The sequence below is a fragment of the Bubalus kerabau genome, chromosome 2 (assembly GCF_029407905.1).
Source record: "Bubalus kerabau isolate K-KA32 ecotype Philippines breed swamp buffalo chromosome 2, PCC_UOA_SB_1v2, whole genome shotgun sequence".
Lineage (NCBI taxonomy): Eukaryota > Metazoa > Chordata > Mammalia > Artiodactyla > Bovidae > Bubalus > Bubalus kerabau.
In genome coordinates, this window is record NC_073625.1 from 198,388,092 (window position 1) to 198,402,580 (window position 14,489).

At 42.4% G+C, this 14,489-nt stretch overlaps 1 protein-coding gene across 1 annotated transcript in view; it reads right to left on the bottom strand.

The window, feature by feature from the left end:
- Nucleotides 1–14,489, bottom strand: part of LOC129644558 (collagen alpha-4(VI) chain-like) — a 131,339-nt gene that overhangs the window by 28,857 nt on the left and 87,993 nt on the right. The window contains 7 exon segments of the mRNA XM_055570142.1: nucleotides 2,124–2,617; nucleotides 2,706–2,717; nucleotides 6,932–6,968; nucleotides 9,299–9,334; nucleotides 10,528–10,590; nucleotides 12,520–12,582; nucleotides 12,688–12,723. Coding sequence (XP_055426117.1) covers nucleotides 2,124–2,617; nucleotides 2,706–2,717; nucleotides 6,932–6,968; nucleotides 9,299–9,334; nucleotides 10,528–10,590; nucleotides 12,520–12,582; nucleotides 12,688–12,723 — 741 coding nt within the window.

The following is a 14,489-nucleotide window of genomic DNA, read 5'->3' on the forward strand; positions in this document are numbered from 1 at the left end:
TAAGTGGTGCAAGCTTCTTGTCTTGAGTTTTATTGGTCTCTCACGTAAACCAAGCTACTCAGCCTCTTTTCTCCACTGAGTTTTCCTACTGAGCTATCCTTATTCTATTACTCTTTACATCTTTAATTAATATCTAGTTGAAGCTATTGTATCCTGATCCTCGCCGACGCCGTCCCCGCTTTGAACTCCCTGAATCAGCCGGGGCTGGGCCCCGGCAGGGAAGCCTGGTGTGCTGCAGTCCATGGGGTAGCAAAGAGTTGGACACGACTTAGTGACTGAATGATCACAGCTTGTCTCACTCTGCCTTTACTAATCGATTCAAGGCAGTTACTGAGAGTTGCCACCATCCCCTACCCATTCCTGTCCAGACATCCTGGGAGGCAAGAGGGACTGAAAACTAAAGATATTTTGTCCATCCTTCTCAATAGTTCACAAACTGTCACAATTTTACCTATTGATTCCTAGAAGCATAGTCACAGCTATGTCAACAAAACCTCCCACTTCCCACACAAACTGCACACCCAACCTTCAGAGAAAACTAAATGGTCCAGCACAGATGACTTTTTTAGCTATTAGATTGAACCATATGACATTTCCATTTTTGCAGGTCAGAAACAGTTGAATATTGCCAGTGGAACATAGCTCAAGCTGATATGCGTCAGCCTCCTGAAATCACTTAAGAAGGCAATCGTCTTTCATTCTTATAAATCATCCCAGATGTTCCATAAGAATGTTTTACATGGGTTTTAGTTAGAAAAGTAAAGTTTAGAGACTAGATCGATGAATACATTGTGGTACATGTAGGAAACCAACACATGGTTACCAAAGGGGAAAAAGGAAGGAGGGATAAGTTAGGAGTTTGGGATTAGCATATGCACACTGCTATATACAAAACAGATAAACAACAAAGATCTACTGTATAGCACAGGGAATTATATACAACACCTGTGGCAATAATATAATGGAAAAGAATCTGAAAAAGATTTATATATATATATATATATCTGAATCATTGAGCTGTATACCTGAAACACAAAACTAAAATCAACTATATTTCAATTTCAAATAATAAAGTGTGGTATATACATACACTAGAAAACTTTAGTTTTAAAAAATTACTCAATAAAAAATTAATCTATATGGATGAACAAGAGAACAGACAGTAAGTTGAGTGAAAGAACCCAGATACAAAGAGACACATGCTGTAGGATTCAATTTGCACAAAGGACCAGATGAAACCATTCGATGGTGACAGAAGCTGGAAAGGTCATGTGAGCAAACATACAGAATGCCTGAAGTATTCAGTTACCTTGAACTATGTCTTGGTCATTGGGCTTTAAACACATATAAAAACCCATCTAGCTGTATCCTTAAAATCACTACCCCTTATACACTTTGTATATGGATTTTATGTATGCATGTGCTGAATGCTCAGTAATGTCCAAATCTTTTGAGACCCTGTGGACTGTAGCCCATGAGGCTCCTCTGTCCATGGGATTTCCCAGGAAAGAATACTGGAGTGGGTTGCCATTTCCTCCTCCAGGGATCTTCCCAACCCAGGGATCGAGCCTGCGTCTCCTGCATTAGCAGGCGGATTCTCTACCACTGAGCCACCAGGTAAGCCCCCATGGGTTTTATATCCCAAGTAAAACAGAGAAGATAAATTACAGTCGGTGGACCACCCTCAACCCTCCACCTCATCATACAGGTTAGCAGAGTGGGTAAGCACCAGCTATTAAGGTAGATAAAAATCGGCCAGTACCTAACAAGACATTTGACCTGTGATGACATACTTAACCTGTCTAAGCCTCAGTATTCTCATCTCTGAAATGGAGCTCTACGATGACATCTACCTTATAGAGTTTGAGAGGAGTTCAATAAGACTCTTTAAAAGGCACACGGCATGGAGTATATACTCGATGGCTACTCCAAGGATGGCCACTAGGCACCGGCAGTAACGCTGGCAGCAGAATCTGTAACAAGACATCCCCCTAATCCTGTACCTGTCTCCCACACACACATATACATCAGTTTCTGGAGAATTCTTCCCCTGACCAGCTCTCACTCCCCACAAGGTAAGCACTAACCCCTGGACCCCTGCCCAGCCTCAATCCCCCACTCACCAGCAGGGCATCCGGGAGGTTGTGGTCCTCCGTGAAGGTGATGACCACAGCAGTGATGTCCAGCGCGCTGAGCTCTAGCATGGCGGTGCTGATAGAACCTGCATCCGGGGTCGGGCCCGCCTGGAAGAACACTGCCACCTTCCTCAGGAGACGGCCTGCACGCACACGCTTGAATGCGTGTCTAGCCACAAACCTCATAGCGTCCCCAAGGCGCCGGCTGCCAGATGACCCTGCCAGCGACAGCCCCCTGACCGCCCGCAGCAGCGCGGGCCCCACCTTGCGGTCAGAGAGGCGAACCAGGTAATCGGTTCTGTTGCTGTAGGAGACAATGGCCACCCGTGCACCCACAGGGCAGTTACTCCCACTGATTTCCATCTTCATCAGCAGAGACAGTAAAATGTCTCTCATCCTCTCAAAATCCAACCAGGAGACGTCATCTGATGTGTCCAAGGCAAAGACCACCTCGGTTGGGAACGCTGGGCATTTAGAAACACCTAGACATGTGGAGACACAGATTTAGAACTGTCTGTGATGCCTGTACATGGGTGAAGGCCGGAATGAATATTAACAAATGTTATTTACCTGCTGAACAGGCTGGAAGGGAAATGTTTTGGGAGAGAAAAGAGGACATTGTTAATTGACATAGGCAAAGACACTTTTGCCAGCATTGATATGAAAACCATCTCCTCTGAGAAATTCAAGCCTCTGTGACTCCTGCCTGAGTGTGGCAGAGACCTCAGCTTGCTCTCCAATATCCACTCCCTGCTTTTCCCCATAGTAAAAGAACCCCAGTCTCTGACTGGGTATATGGATGCCTGGAACAAAGACTGCATTTCTCAGTGGGATAGCATCTTACTCCAAACAAGTATACTTTTCCTTTCTTTACCTGCTGGCTGAAGCTTGACAGACATCTTGGGTCATAAGGTGATATGGGAAAGAGCACCCCTGCCCCAGCGCCAGAGGGAAACAGTGGAAACAGTGTCAGACTTTATTTTTTGGGGCTCCAAAATCACTGCAGATGGTGACTGCAGCCATGAAATTAAAAGATGCTTACTCCTTGGAAGAAAAGTTATGACCAACCTAGATAGCATATTGAAAAGCAAAGACATTACTTTGCCAACAAAGGTCCAACTAGTCAAGGCTATGGTTTTTCCTGTGGTCATGTATGGATGTGAGAGTTGGACTGTGAAGAAGGCTGAGCGCCAAAGAACTGATGCTTTTGAACTGTGGTGTTGGAGAAGACTCTTGAGAGTCCCTTGGACTGCAAGGAGATCCAACCAGTCCATTCTGAAGGAGATCAGCCCTGGGATTTCTTTGGAAGGAATGATGCTAAAGCTGAAACTCCAATACTTTGGCCACCTCATGCGAAGAGTTGACTCATTGGAAAAGACTCTGATGCTGGGAGGGATTGGGGGCAGGAGGAGTAGGGGACGACAGAGGATGAGATGGCTGGATGGCATCACTGACTCGATGGACGTGAGTCTGAGTGAACTCCGGGAGTTGGTGATAGACAGGGAGGCCTGGCGTGCTGCAATTCATGGGGTCGCAAAGAGTCAGACATGACTGAGTGACTGAACTGAACTGACCTGACTGATATTATAATACATAATTTATATTATTATATGTTATATAATAAAGAGCCTGTACCCCTGAGCACCATGGCACTCCACCAACTCCAGACTGACTGTCTCAGGCTCTGATTCAAGAACTATGTTTGTGTCCCTGCTTTTGAGCTGAGTCACACTGTACTGAATGAACTTAAATATAATACATTGAGCTACTCAGAAACTATATACACACACACATATGTATATACACACCTATCTTAAACCATATCTATAATAAAACATAGTAATATTAGTAATTAAGTATTAATATTGTGTGTATTAGCTGCTCAGTCATGTCCACCTCTTTGTGACTCTATGGACTGTAGCCCATCAAGCTCCTCTGTCCATGGGATTCTCCAGACAAGAATACTGGAATGGGTTACCACTCCCTTCTCCAGGGGTTCTTCTGACCCAGGAATTGAACCTGGGTCTCCCACATTGAGGCAGATTCTTTACTCTCTGAGCCACTAGTGAAGCCCAAGTATTAATATTATATTATTGTTTATTAATTTATGTATTAATATATTATTAATAACAATTATTAATATGGTGCACATATTATGTATAAATGTGTATACACAAGCAATATATTTTAATGGAAGATACTAGAAAACAAAAATTAAAATCACCCTTAATTTATCACATACATGTGTATGTATATATGTATAATTTGTTCGGGGCTGCCATGGTGCCTTAGCAGTAAAGAATCTACCTGTCAATGCAGGAGACTTGAGATCAATCCCTGGGTTAGGAAGATCCCTGGAGAAGGAAATGGCAACCCACTCCAGTATTCTTGATTGCGAAATCCCATGGAGGGAAATCCAGAGGAGCCTGGCAGGCTACAGTCCATGGGGTCGCAAAGGGTTGAACACAATTAAACAACAACAACACATGCTTTGTTTTATTTTATAAGACTTGGAGCTTATGATATGTTCTATACTGAATCTTTTTTCACTTCATATATGATGAACATCTATTCTTTCCATCAATAAATTTAGAGCAATATCATCTGGAGAACTATGATGTCTCGTGCCAACATCCCTTTGTGATGAGAATACTTGAACCTTGCATATCTGTCCAATTACAGCCCCAAATGAGTCTCTACAATTATGGCTTTTGATAAATACATTGTCCAGTGGCTTTTCAGAAAAGTTGTGCCAATTGACATGCCTACATTTCTCAACCTTGGATAGGGACTTTTTTCTCATCTTAAAAATATTTCCAATTTAAACAAAAAATATCTTATTTTAATTTGTATTATTTGACTGATTATGAAGTCAACCGTTGCTACAGGTGTATTGTAATTTTTCTTTCCTGAATCCTCCATTCATGAGGTTGACCCATTTTCAATCTAAAAGAGTTTTTTACACTCAGGTTTAGCAAATTATGAAGTGCCTATTTTTGTAGATGAAAATGATTGAGTAGCAGTGATTTTATATATTTCAACATGATGGAGTAAGGAAGTTAGAGCGTTTCTCTGGGTTCATGGCTTATATTGCATATGTTTTCCCACTTTTTTTCTGTTTATTTTTTACTTCACAATGCTTCTGAATGTAAAAGGAGTTTCACTTTTAACTTTGAAACTTTTTTCCTTTGTGGTCAACATAATGGTATTATTCTTTATGATTTCTAGGAGAAAAAAAATCCAGAATCTTTCTGAACAGTAACTGAATGGGAATGGACAGAACATGGGAGAATTAGTGTAAGAGGGGTGGGATGGTTTGGGAGAAAACCCAAACTAAGCAACTTGCCAAGTTAATGTTCACTTCCCATTGCCGGTGTATATTATAAGTGCAAATATCCTGGAGTACACTGAAGACAGTCAATGAATTTCAATCTGGGAACATGACAAGCATTACTTAAGATTTGAGGATTCATAGTTCCATTTTTAAAACACAAATGTCAATTTAAAAGGACCCATTACTTACTGGGAGAAGGCAATGGCAACCCACTCCAGTACTTTTGCCTGGAAAATCCCATGGACGGAGAAGGCTGGTTAGGCTGCAGTCCATGGGGTCGCAAAGAGTCGGACACGACTGAGCGACTTCATTTTCACTTTTCACTTTTCACTTTCATGCATTGGAGGAGGAAATGGCAACCCACTCCAGTGTTCTTGCCTGGAGAATCCCAGGGACGGGGAAGCCTGGTGGGCTGCCGTCTATGGGGTCGTACAGAGTCGGACACGACTGAAGTGACTTAGCAGCATTACTTACTGAAGGCTCATTGTTGATCTCCCTTGTTTAATGGATGAAATAAAAGAACAGAGCTTCTCTTTGCCTGTTTTGTGTTAAGAAGCACAGAGATGTGCAAGTGTCCAGTTATTGTGTGAGGTGCCATGCTGCAGTGGAATTTTTCTTCGCTGTTGAGATAGCATGGCTTTTGTCCATTTCATGTGTTTTAACTTCATTTTACTGAAGTATAGTTTATTTATAATGTCATGTTAATTTCAGGCGTACAACAAAGTAATTCAGTTATACACACGTGTGTATATATTCTTTTTCATATTTTTCCCTTGTAGGTTATTACAAAATATTGAGTATAGTTCCCTGTGCTATATATGGTAGGTCCTTGTTGGTTATTTTATAAATAGCAGTATATTAATCCCAAATTCCTAATTTGTTCCTCCCCATTTCCCTTTCAGTAACTGTAAGTTTGTTTCATGTTTGTGGGTCTATTTTTATTTTGTAAATAAGTTCATTTGTAACTTTTTGTCTTAGATGCCACATATAAGGATATCATATGAGATTTGTCTTTCTCTGTCTGACTTCACTTAATATGACCACTTCACTATAATAGCACATTTTTTTATCCATTCATCTCTCGATGGATATCTAGGTTGCTTCCATGTCTTGACTACTGTAAACAGTGCTGTAATGAACACTGGGGTGTGTGTATCTTTTTAAAGTATGGTTTTCTCCAGATACACACCCAGGAGTGGGGCTGCAGGATAGTGTGGTGGCTTTGTTTTTAGTTCTTTAAGGAACCTCCATACTGTTCTCCATATCATCCACTTCATTGCTGAGATCACGTTGAAGAAGGTTACTTACCCAAGGGGGAACTGAGCCGAATATATTATAAATTGTAAAAGACCCTTCCGGGATGGACCATGCTTCTCCAAATCCCAGGTGACTTATGCTCCCAAAGCATGATCCATCCCCACTTCACAGTGCTGGCTCCTTTTGAGGCTTTGTAACAACTTACGACAATTTTCACGAGCGAACTTGATGATTTCACAAGGCTGTTAGAAAGATGGAAAATAAAGAGTATTTAATTTGAAGCATATTCCTCCTCAACCTCATGACTTAGAAACCTTATAAGGAATCAGTGCCTATCTGACGCTTTTTAATCCACAACAGAAAACCCAAAATTTATCACAGCAGATAAAACTTTCCAGAAGTTATAAATATTTTATATCTAATACACTGCCCATATTATTAGAGATAGGTAGAAAAGGGGAACCCTTCTTTTTTTTTTTTTTATCTGCTTAACAAAGGAATGGAAGCAAATTTGATTTTGAAGAAGTTTAATCCAGGAATCTCAGCACAAAAAGCAGAGGAATGCCTTCAATTCTTGGGTCTCTACATTAGTGACTCCTGTAACATTTCTTCAGAGCGACAGCCAAGACATTGTACCCTCAGCACCTACCCTAGGAACCCTCATTGCTCCCTTAACCCCTTCCTCTCTGCTCTGTCCTCTTCTCCAACCGACCCCATTATGTTCTGCTCCTCAGTTGCTCCACACCCTTCCCTACCTCCCACCACTGTACTTTTGTACCTGGGACGTGAAAAATAATCATAAGGCTGAAATCCTTTTCAGGTGCGCCATAAGACACAGTGGCCTCTACCATACTGCTAAGTCACTTCAGTTGTGTCCGACTCTGTGCGACCCCATAGATGGCAGCCCACCAGGCTCCCCCGTCCCTGGGATTCTCCAGGCAAGAACACTGGAGTGGGTTGCCATTTCCTCCTCCAATGCATGAAAGTGAAAAGTGAAAGTGAAGTCACTCAGTCGTGTCCAACTCTTAGCGACCCCAAGGACTACAGCCTACCAGGCTCCTCCATCCTTGGGATTTTCCAGGCAAGAGTACTGGAGTGGGTTGTCATTTCCTTCTCCAATGCATGAAAGTGAAAAGTAAAAGTGAAGTCGCTCAGTCATGTCTGACTCTTTGCAACCCCATGGACTGCAGCCTTCCAGGCTCCTCCGTTCATGGGATTTTCCAGGCAAGAGTACTGGAGTGGGTTGCCATTGCCTTCTCCACCTACTATACTAGGTGTTGGCTTATAAATACTCCATAAGCAAGTTTTTTACTTAATTTATTTTTTATTGAAGGATAATTGCTTTACAGAATTTTGCTGTTTGCTGTCAAACCTCAACATGAATCAGCCACAGGTAGACATGTATCCCCTCCTTTTGAACCTCCCTCCCATCTCCCTCCCCACCCACTCCTCTAGGTTGATACAGAGAGCCCTGTTTGAGTTCCCTGCTGCTGCTGCTAAGTTGCTTCAGTCATGTCCAACTCTGTGCAGCCCCATAGACAGCAGCCCACTAGGCTCCCCCGTCCCTGGGATTCTCCAGGCAAGAGTTCTGGAGTGGGTTGCCATTTCCTTCTCCAATGCATGAAAGTGAAAAGTCAAAGTGAAGTCCCTCAGTCGTGTCCGACTCTTAGTGACCCCATGGACTGCAGCCTCTTAGGCTCCTCTGTCCATGGGATTTTCCAGGCAAGAGTGAGTTCCCTGCATCATACAGCAAATTCCCCTTGGCTATCTATTTACATATGGAAATGTAAGTTTCCTTGTTGCTCTTTCCATACATCTTACCCTCTCCTCCCCTTTCCCCATGTCCATAAGTCTATTCTCTTTGTTTCTCCACTGCTGCCCTGTAAATAAATTCTTCAGTGCCATTTTTCTAGATTCCATATATACATGTTAGAGAATGAAGTGAGTCAAAAAGAGAAAGATAAATACTGTATAAGCAATTTTTGCGCTTCACCAAAAAAGCTTGTTTGTTTTTCACACAGGGGTGAAAAGTGAAAGAAAGTGAAAGTCTCTCAGTCGTGTTCAACTCTTTGCGACCCCATGGACTATACAGTCCATGAGATTCTCCAGGTCATAACACGGGAGTGGGTAGCCTTTCCCTTCTCCAGGGGATCATCCCAAGTAGACTTCGAAGTCTTCCTTTCATGCCAACCAGTATTACTCAAAAACATCCAGATTTAAAATATTCTACTCTTTAAAATATTGTTTAAATATTTAAAATATTATTCTGTTCCTTTTATTTGATTTGGCTATAATCAACTAGAGTAAAGTCTATAAACTTTAAAGTATCAAGAGAACTTACAAGAGGAGAAATTAAAGAATTTTTACAGATTTCTATCTTGCGAAGGTGGAAATTTTTGTGTTTTTAAAAAAATAAAGTTTAGAATTAAAATATTCACATCCAGGAAAAACAACAGATTCTATAGCCATTTCAGATACCGGAATAATCAGAGAATATAAAATAACTATGCTTTGTATGTCTGAAGAAATAAGAAAGATCCTTGAAAATATGAAAAAAAAAATCTTTACCTACCATCATATCTACCACACCTTTGGGACCCTTGATGCCCTGGAAAAGACAGAAATGGGTTTCAAATGCAAGTTCTTGGAAGCCCAACACATTATTCTGAAGACTTGGCAAGAGAACTTGAGAAGTTTACCAAGGTACAGAGACCACCCCTTTTGGGCCTGAAGTTCTGTCTGACTCCTTAAGGAAGGAGGTCAGAGTGTCTAGGAGAGGTGTCCCAGACCTCAGAGTTCAGGGTGTCCAGGGAGATGCTACAGAAAGACCCTTAAGAGACCAGGTTATTTTGAGACCAGGCCACAGTTGAGGATTAAAATCAGGAAAAGGTCATTCAAGATTCCAGGACCACTGATAGGCAGTGCTAAAGTGGACCCCAGCCCTCCCCTTTCCCTTCCCTGCCACCCACCACCACCCTATCTGTTCTCGAGCACACACAAGTCTCCCCTGGAAACCGTCCCAACAGACCCACCCAACTCCAGCCACCCTGGGACTCTGAAGCTCTCTGTTCTTATTCGGGCTCTGTGAGGTAGTCAGTTGTGACTTCCTGCAGTTCACTATAACCTCCTCAGCCTTTGTTTCTCCATCTGTAAAATGGGCATGGTGGTCCTCCTACTTTTAAGATTTTTGAATCTATCTTTAAGATTTTTGTGCACCTCTCCAACAAGCACTAAACTGCAGTGAAGGCTGCAGGTTCAACCCACTGCTGACTCCCTGCACCTTCCTTCATGGATGACAGTCTGGCCTCGTAGGATGAAGCATAAGGCAAAATGACAATCACCTCAAGGTTTTTTCTTTCATACCAAGTGACTTTCCAGAGAATTTTACAAATATCTGTGGACCTGTAACATTGTCAGTTCAAGAAAGATTTTATAAATGTCATATTTTGTTAGGATTTCTTTCTGGTTTTTGCATAAATGTCATTCCTTAAGGAGCTTATCATTGTTTACAATGATAAGCTCACTCTCCAGTGAACTTTATGTATTATTTTTGCATTTAGACAGATTCATGAATCTTCAGGCACTCTAACATCTTCCCCACATTTAAGTCAAAATATCTATATTTAATAAATACCATATTGTGTAAGGACTTGACGCTAACGTCCTCTAAAGCAAGTTTGGCCTATTCCCTATAAAGCTCCTCCTGCACATTTTAAACGTTTATTTCTTCTTAGAGATGCCTCTCATCAAATCCTTAATCACTTTTATTTTCAAATAAAAGAAAGGAGAAGTCCGTGTTACCACTGGTCCTGGAGGGCCTGGGTCACCTGGAGTTCCAGCAAATCCAGGAAGTCCAGCATTACCCTGAAAATGACCAAACCAAAGGAGTAAGCGACCCCTTGAACACGACTTGATTAAGACCAATAGACCCATTTTGAGATTCCAAGTTGTCCTTATATGTGAGGTCTAATGAGTCTGTTGTGGACCAGTTAGTGGGGTGAGACCCACAGACTGGGGGGAGGCATCTCTGTGGGAACCACTTGAGTCCCCACCGTACATACTTAACTGGAGTTAATGTGTGTGTCTTCGCACAAATACTTCCAGACAGAGTCTTACACTATGTCTCAGTCCTCAGCTGAGACTCGTCACATAATTAAATGAATGCAGGAAATGAGTATTGAGGGTCAGGCATCAAGAGAAAGGAAAAGTTCCTATTAGCTTCTGATCTTTAGTGTCTCAGAAGCAGTCTATGCTGTCCATGGACTCACTGCTCATCTTACAGGTATTTGAACTGATACTGAATTATCTGCGTGTAACTGACACTTTATCTTTTTAAATTTTAAACAGGAGAGAGAAGTTTAACTGAGAAAGGTAATATTAGCCAGTATAATCAAGGCTGTGGTCCTTCCAGTACACGTACAGATGTGAGAGCAGGACCATAAAGTAGGCAGAGCACTGAAGAATTAATGCTTTTGATTGAACTGTGGTGCTGGAGAAGACTCCTGAGAGTCCCCTGGACAGCAAGGAGATCAAACCAGTCAATCTTAAAGGAAATCAACCCTGAATATTCATAGGAGGGACTGATGCTGAAGTTTGAAGCTCCAGTCCTTTGGCCACCTGATGCAAACAGCTGACTCATTGGAAAAAAACCCTGATGCTGGGAAAGACTGAAGGCAGAAGGAGAAGAAGGCAACAGAGGATGAGAGGTTGAGTGGCATCACCAGTTCAATGGACATGAACGTGGGCAAACTCCAGGAAATGGTGAGAGACAGGGAAGCGTGGAGTGCTGCAGTCCATGTGGTCATGAAGAGTCAAACATGACTTGGTGACTGAACAACAATATTAGCCAATAGTAAGTCAGGTTAGACATAGATCAAATTTTTCTTTATGTCCTTGCCAGTCTATGAAAATGCCAATCATAAACTGCCCAGATAATACACACTATCTTTCCATTCTTCTTTTCTACACTGAACCCTAGTCCATGTTCTTCTCCCAAAAGACCTAACTCCCTAATGTGGAAGTGTTAGTCACTCAGTCACGTCTGACTCTTTACAACTCCATGCCAGGCTCCTCTGTCCCTGGAATTCTCCAGGCAAGAATACTGGAGTGGGTAGCCATTCCCTTCTCCAGGGGATCTTCTCAACCCAAGGATCAATCTCCAAGGATCTTTCTCCCACATCGCAGGCAGATTCTTTACCGTCTGGGCCACCAGGGAAGCCCCTATCCATCAGCTAAGCACTACCTAGGTGTGGGGTATCCACCAATTACTTTTTTCAAGAAGGGCTGCCAGTGACTGTGGATCTTCAAGACAGAATCTTCCAAACCTGAAGATTTTAATGGTTTCATGGCAAAAACCCTAAACTACAGAGGAAACATGACTCCAAGTCCACCAAGATGGCAGCCACATTCTTGAGAGTCCAGTCCTAGAATACCTAAAAGAAAGTCAAGGCTTAGAAGAATCTTAAAGAAACAGTAATGATTATCCTGCGGCTAAACCATCTAGATTTACCAAAGACAAGGGTACCCCTGAAACTGTCTTTAAAAGGTTGATACTGCGTAAATGAAACTCCAACTTGAATTTTCTGTGTTATGGTTTGGTGAGCTGCACTTACATTTAGATGATAAATGATAATTTATTTATTATCATTAAGCGGGGAGTGACCAAGAAAGGTGTAGAATATTCTGAGGAGGACATGGGCTTTCTGCTAAAAAACCCATTAACCCAGTAGAAATGGAGTCCTATGAGTCACAATGTAACCTCTGTAGATATGGGGAAATTCATTTGGCTCTTACCCTCTTCCCTCTGATTCCCTTTGCCCCCTTCTCTCCTCGGTGGCCTGGGTCACCATCTTCTCCCTTAATAGAATCAAAAGCAGAACCATGAGTGTAAAGAAAAATAAAGGACAAACAAATGACACACACTGCATACCAGATATCAGGGCCAAAAAGATATCTTCTTACTTGTGCACCAGGGTAGCCAGGAAATCCAGGTTCACCCTAGTGTCAGAAACGAGATAAGGGCTTTGCTTAGTGTCATATGATTAAGCTTTCTTTGACATTCGTTGGGGGGAAAAGAAGGAACTACAATTTTGAGGAAACAGACTCAGAAACCAGTGCCAGTAAAAACAACGATCACAACGGCTGTTATCTTCAGCTCCTCCCAAGTGGCCGTATTTCCCTTCTACAACTCAACGCAAAACAATGTACACATGATTTTTACAAATTCCTCCTCCTTCCTTGATGTATTGTGTAACGAAACTTTCTCCTTGTGCATTTTTTATCTATCAGTTTAAGTAACCAGAGGTATGATCCAATGGAAACCAAGGGAAGGGGCACTAAATTGCTGCAGGAGAGTAGGTGATCACTGTCAGACCAAAGACATACTACTACCAAGCAATCATTCAGTCAACAAGTATGTATTTAGCACCTACTGTCTGCCAGACATGTCTCTAGGCATTGGGAATTCCATGGTAAACAGAACAAAGATCCTGTCATCAAGGAATTTACCTGCTAGTGAGAGAGAGACATACAGTCTGCCAGGGTAAGATCAATGCTATTCCGGAAAAAAGGATTAAGGAACAGATAATGACATGTAGGGGTGAGGAGTGTAACTGTTTTATACGAGGGTGTCAGGCAAAACCATTTTGGAGAGGTGGCATTTGGGTAAAGAATTCTTCCATTATTCTTCCAGTAAGAATTATGGAAGCACAAAAAAATAAAAGAAAAGAAAAGAATTACGGAAGCAAGCCAAACAGATGTGCCAAAGAGGAGCATCCAGGCAGAGGAAGGAGTATGTGAAAACCATAAATAGGAGTATGAACAGGCGCCAAGTCTGAGGAACAGTGAAACAGAACAAGGGTGTGGGGAGGGTGGATTGCAGAGAGTCGTGTAGGTCACGGAACAGTGTGGCTAACTCTGAAAGCCATCAGGAGCCACGGCTGGGCTGTGAGTAAAGAAGTGACATGATCTGACTCTGCATTTTAAACATGGCTCTGGTTCCTTCAAGCAGAGCTAACCGGAAGTGCAGAAGCAGGGAGAACAGTCAGGTGGCGATGACCATCATTACAGTATTGCAGCATGCTAGCTTAGCCCAGAGGCAGCACTGGCCGTGGTGAGATGGGATGAAATCTCATCCCATGTATGTATTTTGAAGACAGACTCACCCTCATCTGCTGATGGATTAAACGCAGGCAGGGAGAAAAGGAGATTTATTAAAGATGAAACAAGCACCTGTCTTGAGTAACTGGCAGGATGCAGTCTCTACTTCCCATGCTGGGGAAGGCAGGGTGAAGGGCAGGTGAATCAGTTTTGACTGACTGCATGTTTGATGATACTAAAGGATTGAGAGAGATAACTTCGGCCCCGAGTCCAGGGACCTTTCAGGAGGAGGTGAACATTCTCCTCATGCTTTCCTTAAGCCGTGTGCAACAATGTATCTTGCCTGAGAACTGGCCTTTCTTTAGGTCTGGAGTTGATAATTACAGAGTGAGACAGTGTCTTACTCATGGAAATGCTTTTCTTAGACTCTATGTTAACGATTTTAATTGTAGCACATCTTGCATGGGAACCCATATCTCAAGACTTGTCCCCCTGATTACACAGCAATGGTATATCTTGGTCTGAGACGTTGCTCAGAACCTGTTCTCCCTGGCTAGTCTCGGGCTGGTTATCTCAGGATGTCTGCCTTGGGGGAGGGTTGGATGGAGCTCTTACGACCTTGAGGAATTCTTTTTCTCTATTCTCAGCCATCAGCTGAGAAGTAC